Here is a 23,372-nt window from a genome sequence, read left to right on the forward strand (position 1 = left end):
TACACACAAAACCTGTTGCAGGCAGAGAGACATGATGATTGTAAATCACATGCATCCCTTGGGCTGCAGGCAGAGGAAGATGTGTTGGGAAGAACCTTTGTGGCTCTTCACGACACTGAGCCCCCCTTCCATGATCCTGGGAGGCCCTGGCAATGCGTTCAGACCACCCTATGAAAATAAGATACCTGTTTTCCTTAAACAGGGCTCTCAAAATTGTGTAAGTTTCAGGCTCTGCAAAATCTGGACCTGCCCCGGTTTGAATATAAACTGAATCCCACACAACAGCAGCTTAATCAAAGGAACGGATATCATCATATTATACGTATGTAATATTCTTGAAGAGGCAAACTTTATTACATATCTATAGTCATTTGTAAACCTAAGGTTTTGTGTTTGTGGTACCTGAGTGAATTGCTTCTAAAAACTTTAAAACAGACTCTTCTAAAAAGAAATGTTATGATCAGTATTTCATGGATCATGGAGGAAGAATGCAAAGCACCCAAACAAAGAGAATATCGACCCAAGTTCAGCAAGACTAGAAGAGACCAGTAAACAAATGTTCACAAATCTAAAGGTAAAGATGGCATCACTTAAGATGGACTTGGTCAGATGTGGAAACAGCAAAGGGAAAGTCCTAGCAGTAAAAGCTGGTGGTCATACCTAAAAACTGACAAGAGGAATAGGCAGGTTAGCCAATGGACTGAGACCTAATATACAGAGGGTGGACAGGTTCACAATGGACACACCTGATATATTTCTGATTTTGTTAGGCAAGGCATGCCTTCTCAGAAAAGATAAACCAGATAAATTTAGCCTGATGCATTAGAACATTTTAAGTAATCTAATTCTCCTTGTTCTGACTCCATGTCCATGAAACAAACTTTTGATTGTCACTTGTTTCCCAAATGATCTGAGCACACTGAATGCCAATATTCTGATGCTTGTAACTAGAATATATGTTTGTAGATGAATAAAATGGAATTCCAGTTTTATCCATCAATCACGTTAGCTTGGTCAATAAGATCTGGATTCTGAAAAATGAATCCATTTTTATTCGCTTTTGAGTCTGTGAAGCCAGTGACCAAACCCTGGACTGAAATGAATTCAAGGAGCGGCCTCTTATAAAATGACATCGCTTTAAAAGTACCCATTCCTGGGGCGCCTGGGTGGCTCTGTTGCTTAAGTGTCTACCTTCGGCTCAGGGCATGATCTCCAGGTCTTGGGATCAAGCCCCACGTCGGGCTCCCAGCTCAGTGGGGAGTCTGTTTCTCCCTCTGCCTCTCCCCCTGCTTGTGCTCTCTCTCTCTTTCAAATGAATAAATAAAATCTTAAAAAAAGTACCCATTCCTATATGAGCAGTTTAAATTGCAATTCATATTTTAACATATCCCGATAATTCACTCTCAGTAATTTTGTCAAATAAGGAAATGCAAAGCAAATATAAATACATGTAAAACAAAAAGAAAACACATAAATATTTTTACACTTCTTCTTTCAAATATAAATTTATGCTAAATTACATTTCTGTTTTTAAGTATAAGTTTATTCCAGACAATACTTCCTAGGCTTCTAAGCTTTTAAAGATGATTTTTACCTATGTGATTGATTATTAAGGTTTAGCGATCCGGTCTGGTACATCTCCTCCAATTGTTTCCTGTTTCCAAAGTACAGAGCAAGGTCTGTGGCAATGATAGCTTTGCGGATGATCTCGAGCACCTGTTCATATTCACTGGAGCTCAGGGTGGAGAAGATATTGTGCCCTTCCAACTATGGAGAAAACACAAATACCACCAATAGCAAGCACAAGCTCTAATCTTATGACATTTGCAGGTATTTGAAACAACACAGACAGTCACTGGCATCTGGCACACACATGACAGGTTTGGGGGAAACAAAAGGATAGTTTGTAATGATTAATGGAAATTAACGTCACAGTTTCTCTTTAAGCTACAACAGTGAAGCTACTACCACTTAAATGATCTATCTACTACGGTAACATCATTTGCTACCACAAAATCCCAGTTATTTAAATATATAGCCAGTTTTTGGAATTTCCAGTAAGCAATCAAAGAACTAGAAAACATAAAATGCTTAAGACATTTCTTCTTAAACTAATTTAAAACTTTTTTTATATTAGACTGGAAATTAATGGATTAAAAAATCATGGATATCTTTGTCCACTTAGCAAGTCTAATGAATAGTAACCTACTTTCTCCATATTATAGAAGAAAATGTCCCACAACCTCAAAATAAAGTTTAGTCAGGCATATTAAAATTTCTCCCTACAGGTAACAACCTTTTCCCATAAAACACAAATTGCTGAGGTGCAAACACTATAGGGCCATCCCTCTTCTTCTGTCCTCATGGGAGGGGGGACAGCAGACCATCACCCTGGACAAGATCAGAACACTGGGCATTTGGACTCTATTACCTCAGAAGTATTCTTCCGCATATGAATCTGTTAAAAACTTTTTACAATAACTGAGAATCTTAAGTCTTTATTTGTAATTGAGATAAAAATGGGTCATTTTTGTTCAAACAAAAAAGACTGAATAATAAAGATGGATTCAATTTGTGGGCTCATCAACTGTAAAATTATTCATTATTAGTCAACATAATCCTACTGTAATTGATTGTTTTCACTTGCTCTGAGCTATATTTATTGGCTGATAAAATACATTAAAAATTTGAAACTATTAAAATATATTTTACAAAATCAGACATTTCTCTAAGACACTGCCTCCTTCCTATTACTCTGAAATAAGGCAGTACATGCACCATTTGTTTTCAATCATCAGAATCTTTATTACCTACTCTTAAGCTTTTATAAATATTTAAATTATCCTATGATAAGTGCAGCAAATGGAATTAGCTCTAGTTGGTTATTTTCCTGACAATAATAATAAGAAGGCCTTACATTTGTAGGATGCTCTAAATTCACAAAACATTTTCAAATGCATGATTTCATTTTCAAATTATTAAATTTAAATAAATCTGATGTCTAATTGAAATTAAGTTATTTGCTGAAGCATCAACAAGATTTTTCTTTGAAGAGCAACTGCAGTGCTTCTATAAACTGGTCATTTCAGTCATTTTTAGTAATGCAATCTCATCTGAAGCAGCTTCCATCTGAAGCAGTATTCTGTATGCAAGCAGAATACAACAGGGCCAAGGGGTAGACGTGATGAGAGACTTGAACCCGACACAAGGAAGAACCCCCTGAAGCTCAGCTACCATGGGGATGGAACAGGGACGACACAGGGGATGCTGTGGGTGGTGGGTTCAGGCACAGGCTGCTTGGTAACTGAGGGGACAAGGGGAGGGGATACAAGCTTTGGAAAGGTGGCTGAACTCAACTCTCCAAAATTTTAGTGCAGGAAGATAAAATTTTTTCTCTGACTCCTGCTAGGAAATCTGCTTTGCTTTCATTTGATCCTAACTCAAGTAAAGCAGTAGCCTCCATTTCAACATTTAATGCCTCATCACCTACGCTCCCAAATCATAAACACATTTCACACTGGTAGGTTTGGTTGGTACTCATGCACGCATCCGCTATTGGCAGGTCATCTGAAGAGCAATCATATGTGATACGTATTTACATGCTTTATTCTATTACCAATAAACCTGTAAATTACAGTGTATAAAAATATTCTGTCACACTGTTGGAAATTTTTTTTAGATTTCTCTAAAATAGAAACTTCTTGGCTTGGGTTCCAAAAACTCTCTCCGGGACCACAGAGTTATAAACTCACCACATCTATCTACCTATCTATAAATTATGTGTTGAGTGCATCATCCATAAGCATATTATTTTATCAGATTCTCGAAAGTATCCATGATCTATGGCAAATGGAGACCCATTTTAAAGGATGTGTATATATTCTGTTGGCTACTTTGGATTTACTATTTCTTGTATTACTTTTCTTTTTAAAAAAATTCTATTTAAATTCTAGTTAGAATTTAAATATACATTGCAATATTGGTTTCATGTACTTTTTGATATTAAAGGCAACTAGGTGGAGAAGTCCAGTAGAAGACCTTCATAAGGAGAAGTTGTAACCAGGACCCTTTTACTGCCTTTTGCAATATTCTGCAAGAGCAAGGGTAACAAATGAATACACAACAGTATCCCTTCAAGAGGATGGAGTACATATTTTTTAGCACTTTGCTCCCACCAAAGGAAAATAAGGGAGATAGAGCAACCAAACACAGCAGATAAACAGCTTAAAACCTTTTAAAAGCTCCAATTTCACATTAGTTAACATTAAAACCTCATAATATAATACTTTTATATACCAACTGGTGAGTTTATTATAGTTAATGTCCCAGGTTATATAGTGTTTGAAGTTTATGTTAATTCAAGGCAGTTCATCCCATTTTGTATCAATCAGGCATGAAATAACCCACATTTTATATTGGGAAATGTTCCTAAAATCCAGAGATGGGTGAACTGCATATAGTCCTTAGGCCTGTGAGAGCATGTGTGGGCTTGGCTGCAGGTGCTCTAAGCAGCCGAGGTCTGTGAGCTACCGGAGAACACGCGCGATGTTGGGATCAGCCCCGTGCTGGAAGCCCCCCAGCGACCCACTCCCTGGGTGGGTGATCTATCGGTCCCTCCAGCTCTCAGACATGGTGAGCCATGGATTCTCAGCCGTCCACTGAACTGCTGGAGCGCTTCTGCCTGTGTCTTTCCCATCACGAGATGAAGAATGTATGTCTTTACTGATTTGGCAGATATTTAGTGTGCAATGTTTCACTTTGTGTAAGGATGTTCGTACGACAGTAGCTAATCTGCCCACAGCCCCAAACAACATGAGTTCATCTGTGAGGGGTTCACAGCTTAGTGGGAGAGACGCATATAAGCACATAATAAAACGGATGGAGCGGTCTCTGGGATGGAGTTAAGTGATGGGCTCTGGAAGGGCAGGGGCCATGGATTCTGCAGGACAAGGAGGGGTCACAATAGACCACATGTGTTCAGTGGGAGCCACACAACTGCAGTATGGCTCAAGTACATCGTCTGCATGGAGAAATGGTGACACAGTGAGAGTTCAAAGGCCTCGTGTCAGAACTGAAATGATCACTGGAAGGTAGTAACAAGGAAGGTCATGACAGATGAAGCCTGTTTTAGGACAATTGCTCTAGCAACAACGTGGGTTGTGGGGAGGTTAGGACCAAAGCGGAAGGACACACTGATCCATCTTTCCTTAGCAAGCTTTTACAATATTATTATTAATCATAAATAATTCTTTCCAAAGCCCCATGCTGCTTAGCTCTATGAAAGAGATTCTTAAAAGAAAGGCCTTGGAGCTCAAATTTCAATACCTGCATGCCAACCAGCCCAAGCTCACCCGGGTGGGTGTAAGTTACCACCACAGGAAACCACAGGCATGGGCTGAATCATTCAGGGGATCTGAGATGACAAAAGTCAGTTGCCTCGAGCATTCACAACAGCAATGGCTTGGTATTTATTCAGGTACTTCATCGTCTACTGCATCAAACCACAGGCTAGGAAGCACAGTAGTACTGTAATTAAGAACTCAGGGTTTGGAGTCAAACAATTCTAGTTTTTAATCCTGTTCTTACTAGCTGTATGACAATGGACAAGTCACTTAACCTCTTTGATGCACATTACTCTTTGTAAAATGGAAATAAACTGATACCTATCTCATAGAATATTATAAAAATCAATGTGTTAGTATGTGCAAAATTCTTAAGTTTCTGATTTATTATAGTAAGTATTAAGTAATAAGTACTACAATATTTATAATGAGTACCTAATAAATGATGAAATGATTACTATGATGATGGTGGTGACGAAGAGGTCAAAATCTACCAGTAAAACTTCTGCAGCCGGAGCTAAGGGACAGAAAGGAAAATCAAACAAACAAATACACACATATGCCCAGAAAGAAATGTGGTAGCCAAAGATCACTTCTATCCATTCAGAATATATCTGCAGAAAAGGACAAGTTTAAGCTAGCCTCTGTGTGATACATTTTAGCTTATTTGTAAAGGCGGTGTTGGATAGAAGTACCACAACTTTGCAGTAAATTCTACTTTGTGCAGACAGACTGGAAGAATGGCTTGTTAGCAGCTATAAGAAGTAATGAAAACGTCACAGGATCCCAGAATGTTGGGTATAAAGACAATTCTCTTTACATCTAAACATATTTCAAAAGCACCAGACAATTCAAGATTAATGGAATATTGAGAAAATTTTCTTAATAACAAGAAAGATTATTCCTAATTAGTCTGTTTTTTTTAATTTTGACTTGTGAGTACTTAACATGAGATACTCACAGAAGGCAAAATACAGAAAAAGGGTGGCTTCAATATTCAAACTAATCACTGACATCTCATTAGGAAAGACAATATTCTAAATATGGATTTAATATTCCAACACTAATGTTCCACAATTACTAAAATATGTGGGCAAGCTTTGGGTAAGAAAAAAGCTTACCTGCTTTCTTGGATGTCACTGTCCACACAAAATAGTCTCCTTACTTGAAGGCATTTTGCACTTTTTGTTTCAGTACCAAGCTACCTTTTTGTCCTAAGGAAACTCACTGACTCACTCTACCTAAATAATACTTGGCAGTTTTCAGTCTCCAAACTTTGCACTCAGTGTTTTGCGTCCCCTGAACTCTCTTGCATCCACATTCCGTACCTTCATGTGACCACCGCCAGCCATTTCAGGAGATCCAGTGATGGGTGGGCAGGGACAGGGATGCATGAGGGGCAGTGACTGTCCTCACTGGGCTTATAATTCAGAGCAGGGGCAAGCTAAGCTCGCCAACAGAAAATTTCAATATAATGTGAAAAAACTAAGATACGTATCTGTTTGCGGGCTCGGGGGCCATGTAAAGGGGTACATGGCTGTGCTCCAGCTGAGTCATAAAATAACTCCACTAGAGGACGTAATGCCTGAGCTGAGCCTTGAAGATAAGAAGTTGGCCCAAAAAGGCAGTGGGAGAATTACAAGCAGGAAGGATGCCGGCAATAACACAGAAGTAAGAAACAGTCTGCAGCCGAGAAGTGCAGCAGCTACAACAGTCCTAGAACACCCACACACCATTCACTAAAGACCTGAACATCAGTTTAGAAATGGAATTTATTGGGGCACCTGCGTGGTGCAGTCAGTTAAGCGTCTGCCTTCGGCTCAGGTCATGATCAGGGGGTCCTGGGATCGAGCCCCACATCGGGCTCCTTCCTCAGCGGTGAGTCTGCTTCTCCCTCTGCCACTCCCCCTGCTTGTGTTCTTCTCCTTCTTGAATAAATAAATAAAATATTAAATAAAAAAAAAAAAGAAATGGAATTTATTCTTGACCCCACAGGACCCTTGATGACTTAAACAGGAGAATAACATGTTCAGACATGTACCTGGAAGATGGATTTGAGAGAGGCAAGCTTGGAGAAATGGTGGTCAATGAGGGATAAAAGGTAGATAACAACAAACAGGGTTCTAGAGGGGAGGGGGTGGGAGGATGGGTTAGCCTGGTGGTGGGTATTGAGGAGGGCACGTTCTGCATGGAGCACTGGGTGTTATGCGCAAACAATGAATCATGGAACACTTCATCTAAAACTAATGATGTAATGTATGGGGATTAATATAAGAATAAAAAAAGGTAGATAACAGATGATGAAGGCAGAATGCGGGATGTCAAAGAAGCAAGGTCACTGGTGGACGTGCAGGAGGCTGGAGGAGTCAGAAGGGCCAGTTTAGCATGTGGTGGGGGTTCCCTCCGTCTGGAATGCCAAGGGCCCCGATCATCAGGAAACCAGTCCCGATGCCCTGGTATTAAGAGGTAATGGGTAGCTCAGCAGAAGCCGAGAGTGTAGATAAGAAACAACAATACTGCTCTTACTTCATCCATAACTTAACCTCTTCCCGCTGCCCACTCAGCAAGGGATGGCCCACTGCATCTCTCTCACTGAGACAAAAGTGAAGGCAAGCCAGGACCAAATACACACGCTTCCCGTCTTTGTATGAAGTGATGTGTTTGTGTGTTAGACTGACATTAGCTTTATATACATATTTCCTACTCTCTCTGTTTATTGACGTTGCCGTGTTCAGCCAGGGGTGTGACAGAGCCCCCCGGTCGCCCAGATCATCCATAGTTAACGCGGGCATCCACCCTCAGGCAGCACCGGGGTTAACAAAACTGACACACTCACACAGATGCACAGCTTTGGGAAGCCTGATAGGGAGCTATCTCCAACCATTATATACCAAATTATTTATCTTCTATCGGGCCATGTTGCCAGAGGAAGGACAGTTCCAGGTCCACAATCCTCTGTGTGGCCACAGTGATAAAGATCTGCAGAGATCAGGGATCAACATGGTGAACACGGCAGATCAACGGAGGTATCAGAGGTATCATTGTGATATAACAATATATTGTTCTCTTATTTTAGTGACTGGAATTTGGAATTTTTACTATTACCCTAGACTATCACCTTAAATTGGTCAAGTCTGGAGTTGTCTTGATAAAACCTAAAACTGGATGTGGGGGTGGGGAGATGAAGGCCACCACCGGAGGAGATGTATAATAATAAGCACAATTCTGGTCACACTGACTGCTGAGTTCGGTGTCTGGAAACTGAAGTCCCCTGTGCCCTAGGAGTGAGAGCCACAGCCGACGGTGACCAGGAGGACTCCAGAGAGCAGCCCGGCGGAGCACTGAGACTGAGAGCAGCGTGAGAGCAGGGATTGGTCTCTGTCGTTACGATACCCCCTGGGCCTAAAATGGGGTTGGCAGCTGGGAGGAGCTCCATAAATGTTGGCTATTAAAATGAAATTCAAGGGGCAGTTAGAGATGGATCTGAGAAGAAATACTCCGAGAAGTATCATGAGCATAAATGTCAAATCAGCCCAGAGTACAGAAATTTCCAGAAAAAGAAGGAAACCTTTCCTGAATACTCCTGCCCACGGTGATGGGCCATCTGTTTATGATCCTGATACATCTCTCCCTGTCCCAACTCACACAGGAGGCTTTAGGTCAGTTCAGCATATAGATTCAGTTTTTAAATGCTGGGCTTTTCTGGATGTATGGCAATGCCCAGGGCTTCTTTCCAGCTTCTCGTTCTTGTGATCTTGAGGAAGCCTGTAAACATGCTGAGTAATTGACCTTCTCTAGAAATGGAGAACACATGCGCCCTTACCATGCCTCATCACTGACTGAACCCCATCTCCAATACTTGGAATCTAACGATTCTTCGACACCTTCTCGCCAATAGCTTGCCTGCGCTGAATTCCCTGCCCTGGGTGCTGCTTCTATGTTCTGACCATTCTAGGAACACTATGTTGTGTAATGTAGAGCTGAGGGCTTGCTCAAAGTGAGAGAGACCATTCTGAACCCCCGTTGTTGATGGCAGCAAATGCGCCAAGTCTCCCAGCACTGGGGTGGGTCCCGGCCTCTCCATCCCTACATGGTTTGAATCACTGCTATGTCACAGGGTTTAATTTTTTATTCTACCCAGCAGCATTGTACTTTATACAATCCCTATTTCAAAACGAATCCTATTATATTTAAAATAGCGTTTCCAAAGAAACCTTATAAAGGCTATTAAAATTATTTACAGATTACATTACTAAAATATTGTCATAGTCAAATGTATGAATTAGGACATGGGATGCTAACGCAGTGAGTCTGAATTATCTCTACATGAAGGCATCCTGATGTCATTTTTGGCATTTACCCTTTGTCCTATACAAATAGTCCTGTATCATGAGGAAGATCAGAGTACACAGAAAAACTGTCATGAAGTTCTATAATGTTTGTCATTTACAAAAAGCACATGTCTATACACACACACACACACACACACAGATATGTACATACCCACACACATCTTTTATCCTGCTTAAATTACTAGGTAGGTAGGTATGTTTGTATCTACCTATCCATACATACATGTATCATTTTAAAACTAAAGAAAGGATTGGTGCTAAGGGAACATCACGAGTGTGACTTCCTACTGCTTTCAGGGAGAGGACCAGCTGTGAGCAAGTGGAATAATCCGCAGCTGCTGGATACAGCTTCCAAGTGCCTGAAGCAGCCCCCTCTCTGAAACCCCTCACTGTTACCAGCACGTAGCCGGAATGACACTGCACTGAGGTCATCATTTACCTTCTCGGTCCTGAGGAAACAGGACCCAGTCAGGTGTGTTTTGCTGGGTTTTGAAAAGGTCTGGGCATGCAATACTACCTACCGACCCCTGGGACAGTTGGGACACAGACGACAAACAAGGCCAGTCAGGAGAAGCTGAGGAGAGAAAACCGAAGCCTGGGTACTCAGAGGGAGGCCTGGGCCACACGAGGATGGGAGACTGCACCAGGGGCCAAACACCCTCCAGCTCTGCAGCTCGCGCACAGCCAATCCTGCTGGAGTTGCTGCCGGGCTTTCTCACACAGCCCCGCGGAGCCCAGGTCGTTCCTTAGAGGCATCTGTGGAAGACCTAATGGGACTTCTCTTCCTACACTGGTGCTGATGACAAGAAGAAACACAGAGTCCACTTCTCTGAAGTCAAAGCACATTTAAGAAATTGTCTAGGAAAGGAATCAAACCATCATGAAGTAGTAGCTACCTTGTGAAGGTGAATTTGAGGACGAACATTTAAAGTGAAGACAGAACATAAGGAATAGCATAGAGGACATTAGGAGAAGGAAGGGAAAAATGAATGGGGGGAAATTGGAAGGAGAGACAAACCATGAGAGACTGTGGACTCTGAGAAACAAAGTAAGGGTTCTAGAGGAGAGGGGGGTGGTGGGATGGGTTAGCCTGGTGATGGGTATTAAAGAGGGCATGTTCTGCATGGAGCACTGGGTGTTATACGTAAACAATGAATCGTGGATCACTACATCAAAAACTAATGATGTAATGTATGGTGATTAACGTAACATAATAAAATATAATTAAAAAAATAAAGTGAAGACAGAGCATATATATCAGACAGTGAGGTGAGGTCTGCCCTTGTCTAGATCAAGCACCAAGAACATCTTAAAAACAATATAATAAAAAACAGAACAAACACAAGAGAACTAAAAGGACTTTAGTGCACTTAAAACCTTGATTTGCCTAACTCTCAAGATTTATTGTTCAATACGTTTGGGTTTAAGAATATGATAATCCATATAAATAAATTTAATATGTGAAACAAACTTTGCCTTAGAGTATCATGTACTTAAATCAAAGGAAAAAAAATATATATATATTCAAAATCTTCACCAAGGAGTCATCATCCAAAAAGCCCACGACTATCTAACGATGACTGTACCTACAATGTTCTACAATAAAATGTAGCTGCTGTTGTTAGGAAGCCACACCAACATCCCTCATTTATGTATCAACCATGAGAACCTCTCCAGGGCGGGGGGGGGGGGGTTTGCTCACCTGGAGGATGGACACTGTCTGGGAGAAGTGATGCTGCTCCATGGTAGAAGTGGAATAGAGAGCTGCCAGAGGGTGATCGAATTTCTGCAGGTAGCTGTTACTGAAACCCCTGTGGTCCAGGTCATGACACAGACACGCGATTAGCAGTCCTTTGCGCTTCAAAAAAAATAACACAGTGCACGGATGTTCAAAACAAAGCAATGGATGTGAAGAGAGTCACAGCTCATCACTCCTCTCATATGCATAGGCTCCTGCCCCTGCAACAGCCCACATCCTTAGGAATCTCTGATATTTCAGATAATCTAGCTCCTTTTTTTAAACATCTTTCTTTGTGTTTTTCTGCTTACGAACTTGACTGAATTATTCTTGAGTTTTCTGGTTCAACTCTGGGGAAAAGTGTAGGTGGTATCAAATTAATGCAAATGTTCCCAAGAATTACAGATAAAGCTAATCTGCACAAGGAGAGTGCTTCATTCAAAAATCCACTCAATGTTAAATTTCAAAAATGCTATTGCTACTATAGATAAAGAATATAACAGGCAAATCATATAGCATGTGACAAAATGGCAAATTGTACAGAGAAAGAGAAAAGGCAGAGCAGGCGGAAGCAGGCAAAGTGTTAAAGCAAGCAAGGTGGGCCACGGAGAGTCCACGTGAGCAGGCCGGAAGGTGAAGGAGAGAAGCAGGAGACTTGGGCGGCGGGGGGGGGGGGCGGGGCGGGGCGAAGAGGCAGTGTTAGCTCATGCAGGTGAGCCTGCCCCAACCAGCAGGGTGTCAGGGGGTGGCGGGGGCTGTGGATGGGCAAAAATGCCAGAAAGGGGAGCTGACGATCTTCTTCGAGGCCTTATTTTCTGTGGGAACCAGGGAAGGACTACAGGGTTTTAGCAGAGCACTGATATCATCTAACTTACATTTTTTAGAAGATTACCATGCGGGCAATTGTACTGAGAACAGACTCTAGGAGGGGAAGAGAGACTGGTGAGGAGGCTTTTGTCATAATTCAGGCAAAAGCTTAGACCAGAGGCAGCACTGGGGGCTCAGAAGACATGATGAAATCTGGCTGAGTTTTACAGGCAGGGTCAACAGGATTTTCTGACAGTCTGGGTGTGAGCCAAAGGGAAAGCAAGGAGGGGAGGGAAGGGAAGACAGGACTCAAGCACGACTGCAAGGTGCTTCGCCTTGGAAAGTGTAGGACTGTCATCAACCGGCATACGGACAGTTGCAGGTGAAGGAGGTTGGAAGAAAAGGGTCAGGAGTTCAGTTTTAGATTGAGGGGTTCAGGGGAGATTTTGAGCTGATGGTTGTCTATTTTAGTTTAACCTTCTGGGGGGGGGAGGTCTCTGCTAGAGAAAGAGAAGTGTCCGTGTATATGGCATTTTGGGCCACAAGACTGGCTGAGCCCACCACAGTTGCTGTTTGAGGTCAGAGGAGGCCAAAGGTCTGAGCCCTCAAGTATTCCACCTTCAAGAAGTCTGAGGGAAGAGAAATAGCAAAAAAACCCCAAAGCAACCCCCAAACCTGTGTGACCAGAGAAACCAAGAGTGCTAGTGTTGGGTGTCCTGGAGCCACGTGGAGACAGTGACTCAAAGATCTGAAACGCAAGCACTGACCCTCAGTGGGCAAGGCGCAGGGCACTGTGGGTGACCCAACCCAGGGCATTCTCCGGGGGTGGGGCAGAAGCCTGATCCAAGCTGGTTTCAGAGAAAAAGGGAGGAGCGGAATTGGAGCCAGCCAGTGGGGCAGCTCTTCTGTGTGTTTGTGGCAAGGGGAGGGCTGAGAAGTCAGGAGAGAGCTGAGTGCAGAGGCAGATCAACGGGATGTGTTATGATGGAGGGAACAACAGGGCGCTCCATGCAGACACGACCTTCCAGCAGAGAACATGCTGATGGAGGAGAGGGAGGGGAGAACTACTAGGGCAGGTCCTCTGAGGGGTAGAGGCAGTGCACAAGGTCAAGTGGAGAGACCGGCTCTGGAGAGGAACCTAGTGAATGTTCTGGCGTGTGTGAAGTCAGAGCCCACAGGGGGAGATGCTCACAGGCAGGACGGGGTCTGCAGAAACACTACAAGTTTAACTGGATGCCTCTGCCCTGCTCCTTTCTGATCCTCACTGAGCAGAACTCGTTTCTCCTGCAAACCTATTGGGCAGGGAGGCCTCCCCAGACCCCAGACTACCAGCACCCATCAACTGCTGGTGTTTGCATGGGAGCTGTCCTGCAGGCTCAGTGGTCTGAGGATAACTGAATTAGTTATGTTCTGAGTATTATTTTGGTTTGGGGTTATTCCCATATTTTCTGCTGTTGTGTCAACCGTGATAAATCTGGTAAGAAATTTCAAGGTTTTAAAATCTTGCACAATAGGTAAAAGCTATTATGTACACCTTTCCAATCTTTTTTACATATTTGATTTTTATTTGACATAATGTTCAATTGTTTTATTAAAATTATGCCAGAATCAAGCATGTGAAAATAATTTACGAAGTGAAGAAATTATCTTTGTTAATATATTACTTTAGCAAGATCAAATGATAATTTCTTTCTTTCAAAAAAATATTTTATTCATTTATTTGAAAGAGAGAGAGAGAGTGCGCGCACGAGGGGGTCAGTGGCACAGGGAGAGGGAGAAGCAGACTCCCCGCTGAGCAGGGAGCCCAATGCGCGGCTTGATCCCAGGACCCTGAGATCATGACCTGAGCCGAGGGCAGACACTTAACCACCTGAGCCCCCCAGGTGCCCCTCAAATGATAATTTCTAATAGTTTTATCAGAGATTAAATATCCCTTTTAAAAAATGTATTTTAAATTTTCACACATATTATTTTGGGATTATTTTTAGCCAAAAGGACCTGAGCTTTTGTGAAAACATCATGATATAATTCTAAAGATGAATTAGGCACTTAAATGAGAGTTAATTTGTAACTGCAAATTTTTCTCACTTATCTTAAAATTTTCCATTTTTGAATGTTTTTTCTTGCCATGCACCTTCTGAGTTTCCTGCCCAGATTGTGAATTTGGTCTAATGGGATGGAAGAGGCACAGGACTGGCCCTGAGGCACGCTGGGTTCTAGTGCAAATGTTGCCCTTGAGAGAAGCACAAGTTCCTCATCTCCGTGATGAGGAAGCCCCTTCTCTGCACGGTCAACATGTCCTCTGAAGTAGGATACCAGTTTTATGGAGGAGAAGAGAGGGGATTCATCGCTGGGACCGTGTGGGGGCGAGAACACGCTGGCGGTGGGCATCACTGAGTGCTGAGCTAGACAGCGGTGCACGGATGGACTAGGCAGCCCCAAATCTCTGAGTGTGTCACCAGCTCTGGGCATGTCAAGTCAGGTCAGTCAGGTAAGCCTCACAGAGCCCACCTCCTCATGGGACAAGAGACCACATACACATTTGTGTCTTAACTGTATTTAATGATTCAATGCTCTGGGTTCTCAAATCAGTAGGGTATGTCTACATTACCCAGGGCACAGAGCAAGGAGAAAAGCAGACTCTGTTTACCTAACAAAGACTCTCAGAAGACCTAAGCTTTCACAGGGAAAAGAGACCATTAAACTAGTGTTCCCTGGGGGGAATATTTTGGTGAAGTTGGAATTTCTGTATCGACATTCCTTATACAGAATAACATGACAAATAACGGGCACAGCAACTTTAAAAGTGTGCTTCTACTAAATTACTGACCTGTCGTAGAATCACACGTCACATATCCATACCGGGAAGGTGCTCTAGACACAGAGTATTTAAATCCACTCTGGTTATTTGAAATGGACAAAAAAAAAAGCGTGTGCACACGCACCTCAAGGTCGGTGAAGAGCCCGTGGTTGTTCTGGAGAATGGCGTACATGCAGTGAGCCACAGTGACAGCGTGTTTCCAGTTGTGATAAGGAACCCGCCGATAGTTTTTCTTCACAGACATAATAAAACGACACAACTTTTCAAGCTCAAAGCTGTGTGGAAAAGAAAGTGTTAGGACAGAAACTGGTACAGAATCAATACGTTCTAGCTAGAACTCTGGTTTAAACACGTATGTCTGTACCCACACAGACGTGCACAGTGACGGAGTCCGGGGGCGCTGGGTCTCACTCACCACTTCCCTTCTAGTCCTCCAGCCAGTTAAGAGAGGAAGGCTCCTGCAGAGCTTCAGATCTGATACATTAACTGGCCTCGCAGGGGCACACACCAGAATCAGCAGGCAGCTGCCTGTCATTAACTCCATTACCGTCCTCACCTTCCAAGCATTTCCCACATCCCACCTTGCTTCAACGGACAACAACATTTCATCACCCTGTTCAAGGGCGTTTTGAGCTCATATCTTCCAAAAAGCACAATGAGATTCATGAGCTGCAAATATGTATACCATGAGAATTTCCTGGATGAGAGACTATCCTTTCAAAATGGATCTGAAGTACTATGGCACACTCAAATTATTAAGTGGCAAATGGCCATACCAAAATCCTGACACAGTAAATAAAGAAGTGTGACATGTTTTTATTATGAAACATTGCTATTATGTTTTATTTTTATATTATCATGTATTTCTACTCATTTAAGGCCTCAGCAACTCCCTTGGGGAATTTAAGGCTGCTTAAAACAAAAGTACATCAATATAAAACAGGGCTCTTTGAAATACCAAGGTGATGAGAGCTCATAAAACTTCTAAAGATATATAACCTTTTTTTTCCCCACTGAAAATTTTCAAATGTCCTTGAAATATAAGGTATGTCATTTTAAGAGTTCCAACTGGTAAAACTCTCAACTGACATCTAAGAAATAAGTGGAGTTAATTATCCCGTGTACATCCTTTCAAAAGAGCGATTTATAAAAGTCACGGATAGAAGTAAGAGAAGACACAGAATTCAATAGCAAAGGAACGACAATTTAGTTTCAGAGCAATTAAGAGCCCTATAAGCCATTTAATGATTAAATGAGTGAAAAAGAGAAAAAGAAAACTATTCCTTGCATTTTCAGTACGTATGCTGAAGCTGTAAAAGGTTAAGTGGAAAGTCCTAAAAGGCCCCTAGGGCAGGCCACGGGAGAGGGGAAGGGAGCCACAGTGGAGTTGCTAGGAAGGCACTCGGCGCAGAATTAGGAGACCTGTTTCCTTCACAGCTGTCCTAACAGAAACATAATGTAGGCTGAAAGCTGATGCTAAATTCAGTGCATGTTTTCCAAAACACACTTTCAAACAGTATGTAATTATGTGGAGCAGTAACCCCTACCTCTTCCCATTACACAGCCTAAGGTAATTTTCACTTGTGTTTTTACCATCACTTGGTAGACACGTGGCTGTTCGCCAAGGGACAGCCACCCTGGCGAAGAGCTCGGCAGGCTGGAAAGGAAATCCAAGAAGGCTATCAATCTGTCTAATAATCTCAGCCTTTTTTTATTTAAATATTTTGAAAAAAATTATTTATATATGGCATATTTTCAGATAATTATCAACCAAGGAAGTGACAAGGCATTTAGGCAGGGGGAAGAAGAGGTCATATCACTCAACAGCTTCAGAAGGAAGTTTTTAGGTCATTCATACCAGGATGTCCCACAGGACCGATGGACCATGTAGACAAAGATTCCAGGCCACATGTTTTCAAAAGGACCAATGTCAAAGTGGAATCTGAAATGAAAAGAAGACGAGGTTGATTAATAAATATAATCAGGATAAACATAAAAACAAATAAAGAAAGTCATTTAACTTTTTGTCGATTAAGAAACTAAAATAACACTGGGAGTTCAGCCATCCCTTTCCCTGTCTTCTCAGTCACATCTTTGTTGTATTTAAATGTTTCCAGGAGGAAATTCCACACATTCCCTTAGGAACTTAGCCCAATATTTAAGTCATTGCTTAATTTTCTATTAAACAATCCGTAAAAAATGATGTTGCGGTTGTTATCAGAGCAATAAGAGTACAAAATAATTTTATTACAAATACTACACATTTTACACAACTCATAGACCGGGGCGGTGGGGGTGGGGGGGGGAGCGGAGACACAGAATCTCCTATTTAAGTCCAGAAGAAAAACTTCATAAAGACAAACATCCAAAATTATTACCTATTTTTCATTTGCTAATTTAATTACTAACATTTAACCCAAATAAACACAATGGTAAAATATGAAAAGAATCCATGTTCCTCTAGTTATACTTCTGACACCAAATGTGTGAGTTTTCCACACCAAGCAATTCTCCAACCCTCTGCAGACACCAACTGATGTCCTACAGTTCAATTTACTTCTGACGCTACCTGCAGCCAGTGCAGACCACACAGGTTAAGGGCTCAGTCTCACGAGACTGCTCCCCCCGCCCCCCAACTTTAGATGCCAATTGCAAGTCCTGGCCACCCATGCTTCTGACCACGGGCTATAAATCAGAGGTTTCCACAAACCCCACCTCAGGGTTTATAATGCCCTGGAATAGCTCACAGAACTCAGGGAAACACTTTACTTACTACTGCCAGTTTATTATTAGGGATACAACTCAAGAGGCACATGGAAGCGATGCATAGGGCAGGCCATGTGGGAAGAAGGATTGAGGAGATCCCATGCCTCTGTAGGGTGCACCACCTTCCCAGCACTGAATGTGTTCACCAACCTAAAAGCTCTCTGAACCCCTTGTTCAGGGTTTTTGGAGGTTCCACTGCATAGGAGCATTTGATTAAATCATTGGTCACTGGTGATTAACTCAACGCCCAGTCCCTGTCCCCTCCCAGGAGGTCTGAGGGTGGCTGAAAATTACAATCCCCAAACCACTTGGTTGGTTCCTTGGGCAACCAGCCCCCTTCCTCCTACAGTCCTTCAATAGCAAAAACTCAAGTGTGGTTGAAAGAGGTTCATGATGAATCACTCAGGAAACTCAAGGGTTTTAGGAGCTGTGAGCCAGAAACTAGCCACAAAGACCAAATACATATATTTCTTATTATATCACAATATGTACTATATATGAACCATTCAAAGATAAACTGAAGCAAAACAAAAAGTCATTTGAATAGGGCAGTACCAAGCCATTAGTGTTTAGGAGCGGTCTGCTGAAGGAGCCGGCAGAGACCCCTGCACAGAGACAGGGCAAGAGCACAGATGGGCAATCGCTGACCGACCCGTGGCTTCCAGGCCAGCTGCACTCATTATTACTAAATCCTAAAATTCAGTCTGTAAATTTAAGAGTATATGGAAATGAAAACTTTCAGACCTCGGATATCCAATGCCATCTTCAGCATTTAGTGCCATACATACGGGGTAAAGCAGGCAGAAGACTAATGAGGAAAGCTAACATTTAACTCATTTCAAAGTGGCGTCGAGATTTTTTTTCCTAACAATAAAGAGATGTGGCCTTCCTGTCCATGATCTCTCATGAGATGTGGCGTCACCTGAGAAGGGACAAGGGCAACAACGGAACCACACGTGTGATACGGTGTTTGCAATTCTACTTCGGTACCCATGTCACTTTAGGCTGAATCAAATGAAAAATCCGTTCCTGCAGAAACAGGACAAGATTCTCACAATTCAATTTCTTTGCAGAGGCGCACGGGGAGGTTGAAGCGCATGAGGCTCTGCCACTCCTCTGCCGTACAGATGCTATGGTAGGAAAGCTTCTCCATAGTCACCCGGTAAATGCACTCGGAATGACGGATTCGGTGATACATCTGGAAGGCAAATCCAAAAAAAAAAAGTAAAGCGAAATGAGTGTTTAAAGTAGTTACGTCACTGAGAATCAGAACTGGAACTGAAACCACTGCTGATCTACTAACTGCTTGTACCATGCATTTCATATACACCGAAGATGCCCCCACTTGTGCCGTCGAAGATACAAAACACTAAGTTTACAAAAAAATTGTATTTCCGTTTTAAAAGACTTATTAACTTCTGCACCCAGACACTGTCCCTGGGTCATGAGATTCCTTGGTATTTATCCACTGGTCCCTTCTTAGACAACCAGCCTCAAAAACCGTGAGAAATCAGAGTCTGCTGTTTCTAGGCCACGCGGTCTGTTCCTGCACCCAAACACACGGAGACAGACACTCCATCAGTCAGGAGTTAAGATTTTTTCCTATGTCTCCTTTTAAAAATATTTATTTTAATTCTTGGTGATGTCAAAGTCCTTTAGTCCAGGGAGTCTCAACAATGCTTGACCGTGAAGTCCATTATCAGTGAAAGAACTCTGGAGAGGCACGCCCAATAAATGCACAGTCCTTTAGCAATTACATGCACATGCACTGTGCAGATACACTGTTTACATTAAAACAGAAGTAGAAAAAGATAAAAATACAAAGTACTTCCTTTTAATATTTTATTACTGAGCAAGACTTTTTATTCTTATTAGACAATTACATATTTTATAATGAAAGAACTAATTAAATGTATGTTATCAATTGTCAAGTGTTTTCTTCAGTGATTTGTGAGATGGTGATGTTAAGGTCTGCGTTCACTTTGATTTATTTTAATACTTAGGAGATTTTCAGTTATACTATTTGAGAAAGATATGCCAAAAAGTATGTGGATCCAAACAGAATAAAGGACTAGCTGTCCTTAAACATCACACTTATATAAGGTTTTGTTCCCTAGCCACTAATATTTTTGGCTTAAAATCACATAATTTTCCATTTCCCCTGATGCCAATCAGTTAATCCTGCAAATGAATTAGCTGCATCTTTATATATTATCCACCAGGTTCAAAACCAATGAAACTTAATGAAACTCTTCATGGGGAAGATTTTAGTAAGTTAAAAGCTGCTTCATAAAGTAAAGTCATAAAAAAAAATTCCATTTTAAAGGAAGAAAGAGGTAAAAGGGAATAAAGAACAATGGAACAAACAGAAAACAACAAGATGGTGGATTTATACTTAAACATAAAATGTGATAGTAGAAATATCCTGGTTAAAAAGCAAAGACTGCCAGACTGAATAAAAAAGGAAGACCCAGCTTATGCTGTTTACAAGAATCCTACTTCAAAAATAAAGACCTAAATAAGGTAAAATGATGGAAAGGATATACAATATAACACCAGTCAAAAGAAAGCTGGAGTGGCTTAATATCAGATATAGTGTATTTCAGAGCAAAGACTATTATCGGGGATAAAGAAGGATTATTTCAAATGATAACGGGGTCCATACGTCAAGAGGACATAATGTTCTTAAACATCAGTTGGTTTTCAACAGGTATGCAGAGGCAAGATGGTGGAGAAAGGACAGCAAATGTAACAAACTGTGCTGGACCAACTGGACACTCACATGCAAATAAATAAATGCAAGATGACCCTTACCTTTAACCATATGCAAAAATGTACTCAAAATGGATCACAGACCTAAATGTAAAACCTAAACTTCTAGAAGAAAACATAGGAGAAAATCTTTGTGACCTTGGGTTAGGCAAATATGTCTTTGGTAAAATGCTAACAGCATGATCATAAAAAGGAAAAAAAAAACCAAGTAAGTTGGACTTCTTCAAGATTAATAACTGCTCTTAGAAAGAAACTGTTGAGAATGACAGGACAAGCCAAACACTGGGAGCAAATATTTGCAAATAACTTATCGGATAAATGCCTCATAGCCACTCCATGTCTAGGTATTTATACTCAATGGAAAGGAAAGCATACACCGTACAAAGACTTGTGCATAGATGCTCACTGCAGCTTTATTTGTAATAGCTAAAACCTAGAAATAACTCAAATGCCCATCAATAGGTGACTAAATCGTTTACAGTATATCCATTTGATGGAATATTCAGTAATAAAAAGGAATGAACTATTTATACATGCGATGCCATGGATGAATCTCAAAATAATAATGCTGAGTGAAAGAACCCAGACAAAAAGGAATACAGATTTTTATGATTCCATTTACATAAAATAATTCTAGAAAATGCAAAGTAATTTATTATGGTGACAAAAAGCAGATCAGTGGTTCCCTGAAACTGGGGGTAAAGATGGGGAGGGTCATGAGGGAGGGTTTTGAGGGGCACCCAGAAACCCGTGACGCAGTGGACGCATCATGTCTTGATGGAGTGATGGCTTCCTTGGGCTGTGTGTACATGCACTTGTCAACACTCCGGACACACACAGTGTACCACGTATTCATAAACCCCAGGAAAGCTGCTGAGCCATGTTCTGCTCCTGGTCTCTGTAAAGGCCTGTGATAATGTGTATATGGGAGTCACAAGATAACGGGACAGCGACAAGGAGAATACTCTCAGACCTCTGTTTTCCACGTGCACTCTTCAAGAACAGGACGGGTTTATTTGGAAAAGCAGCTGATTTCTTATTCAGTGTGAATGTCACTTGAGATTTCAAAGTCAGATTAAATACTGCTTATTTGAATATATCTTCCAAATCATTAAATATTGACTGTACTTTGTCATCAGAAAAGATCGGCACACTTGGAATATTTTTTTGTGAAGGATGAAATGTGCAATAATGTATGAATTCAACCACCATTCCAAGTACTTTGTCACAAGCAGCAAATGCATGGACAGCACAATGGAAACAGGGGTCCGTTTCAAAGCTACCTTCGTAACTGTGAATCGTGTGCGCCAACTGGTACACAAGCCTCCTTCTCATACAGTTGAAGAACAACCTGGATCAGGTTAAAAATGTAAAGATAGAATTCCTGTTAACTTGTTCATGACTTTTCAGGGGTGTTATTTTTCTTGTTTAAATTTGGGTTTAGTTTGGTATAAACATCGAGTCATGTTTGCATCCAGGTTTTGTGATGCAGCACTCAGCGGGTTAGAAGAGCTTTGGACCCGCGGAGCCAGATCCTCTAACGATACAGCCGAGTTAACTCGAGTGTCAACACTGACAGGGATGCATTCTTCAAGAAACACATGGAAACCTGTAAAGATTTTAAGAGGACCGATTTCTACCTCCTTAACTTTCACACCTACTCTGACCTAAAAAATGACTTTTGTCCACCTCCCATTTCAGAATAACCCCTTCCTCAAATTGCTCTAATATAAAAACCTCTTGAAACAAAGGGAAATATAAAATATGGTATTAATGAGGTCTAATAGTGGTTTCTAAAGTTTTCATAAAATATTGAAGGTGGTGAAACTAAATAAATTTTCAGCTGATAGATCATTTAAAATAACTTTTGATGGTAGAGTTATCAGTACTTTTTGGCATCTTAGCTCAGGTGGAGTTTGAATTAAGAGAGATTGCTATAATAAAATTCTTTCTGCTATTTACTCATTAATGAAAGCAATTCTTAGGGCTTCCTCAAAACTTTCTCAATGAGTAGGAATAACACCGTTGCTGAATAGTGGGGATCCAGTTCCTCAATGTCAAAGAACAAAGTTCCAAAGATGGAAAGGAGATGGCCAGAAGGAGTTCTGCAGTGCGAGACGGGGGGTGTCTGTATATCTCTCTGGGAGACAGAGAAGAGAATATGGCAGAGGCTTACGTACAAACTCTCTTCCAAAATAGTGAGAAAAAGATGGAAAGTGCTTCAGAGGAGAAATCTGGCAGACACAACCTTAACCAAGTGATGAAGCTAACATCACCAGTGAAAGGATGTGTGCCTACTAATGGGACTCAATGGGAACACATAATTCCGCCGTATTCCTGTCAAAATTCTAACCTCAATATGATCATGCGGAAATACCAGACAAGCCCAAATTAAGAAGCATTCTACAAAATAACTGGCCTATACGCTTCAAAAGTACTCAGGTCATGCAAGGCAAAGAGTAAAGAATGGTTCCAGATTAAAGGACACCAAAGAACTTCACAGTTTAGCTGAACAGTATCTGGTACCTGTTTGGGGCTGAATTGTGCTCCCTAAAATTCGTACGTTGAAACCTTAAAGCCCCAGTACCTACCTCAGAATGTGATATATTTGGACATCTGGCCTTCGAGGAAGTAATTAAGGTAAAATGAGGTCAACAGGGCGGGCCCACATTCAGTATGACAAGTGTCCTTACAAGAAAAGGAGCTTAGGACACAGACATGTGCAGAGGGAAGACCTTATGAGGACACAGGGAAACGAAGCCATCTACAGACCA

At 41.6% G+C, this 23,372-nt stretch overlaps 1 protein-coding gene across 1 annotated transcript in view; it reads right to left on the bottom strand.

Moving 5' to 3' along the window:
* PDE10A (phosphodiesterase 10A) overlaps positions 1-23,372 on the bottom strand; it is a 283,739-nt gene that overhangs the window by 31,790 nt on the left and 228,577 nt on the right. The window contains exons 12-16 of the mRNA XM_081829386.1: positions 18,882-19,024; positions 16,919-17,002; positions 15,185-15,335; positions 11,397-11,552; positions 1,595-1,767 (exon numbers count right to left, since the gene is read on the bottom strand). Of these exons, the coding sequence (XP_081685512.1) occupies positions 1,595-1,767; positions 11,397-11,552; positions 15,185-15,335; positions 16,919-17,002; positions 18,882-19,024 (707 nt within the window). The remainder of the gene's footprint in view (positions 1-1,594; positions 1,768-11,396; positions 11,553-15,184; positions 15,336-16,918; positions 17,003-18,881; positions 19,025-23,372) is intronic.

Source organism: Leptonychotes weddellii, chromosome 8 (assembly GCF_054177405.1).
Source record: "Leptonychotes weddellii isolate Sample4059 chromosome 8, ASM5417740v2, whole genome shotgun sequence".
NCBI classification, from domain to species: domain Eukaryota; kingdom Metazoa; phylum Chordata; class Mammalia; order Carnivora; family Phocidae; genus Leptonychotes; species Leptonychotes weddellii.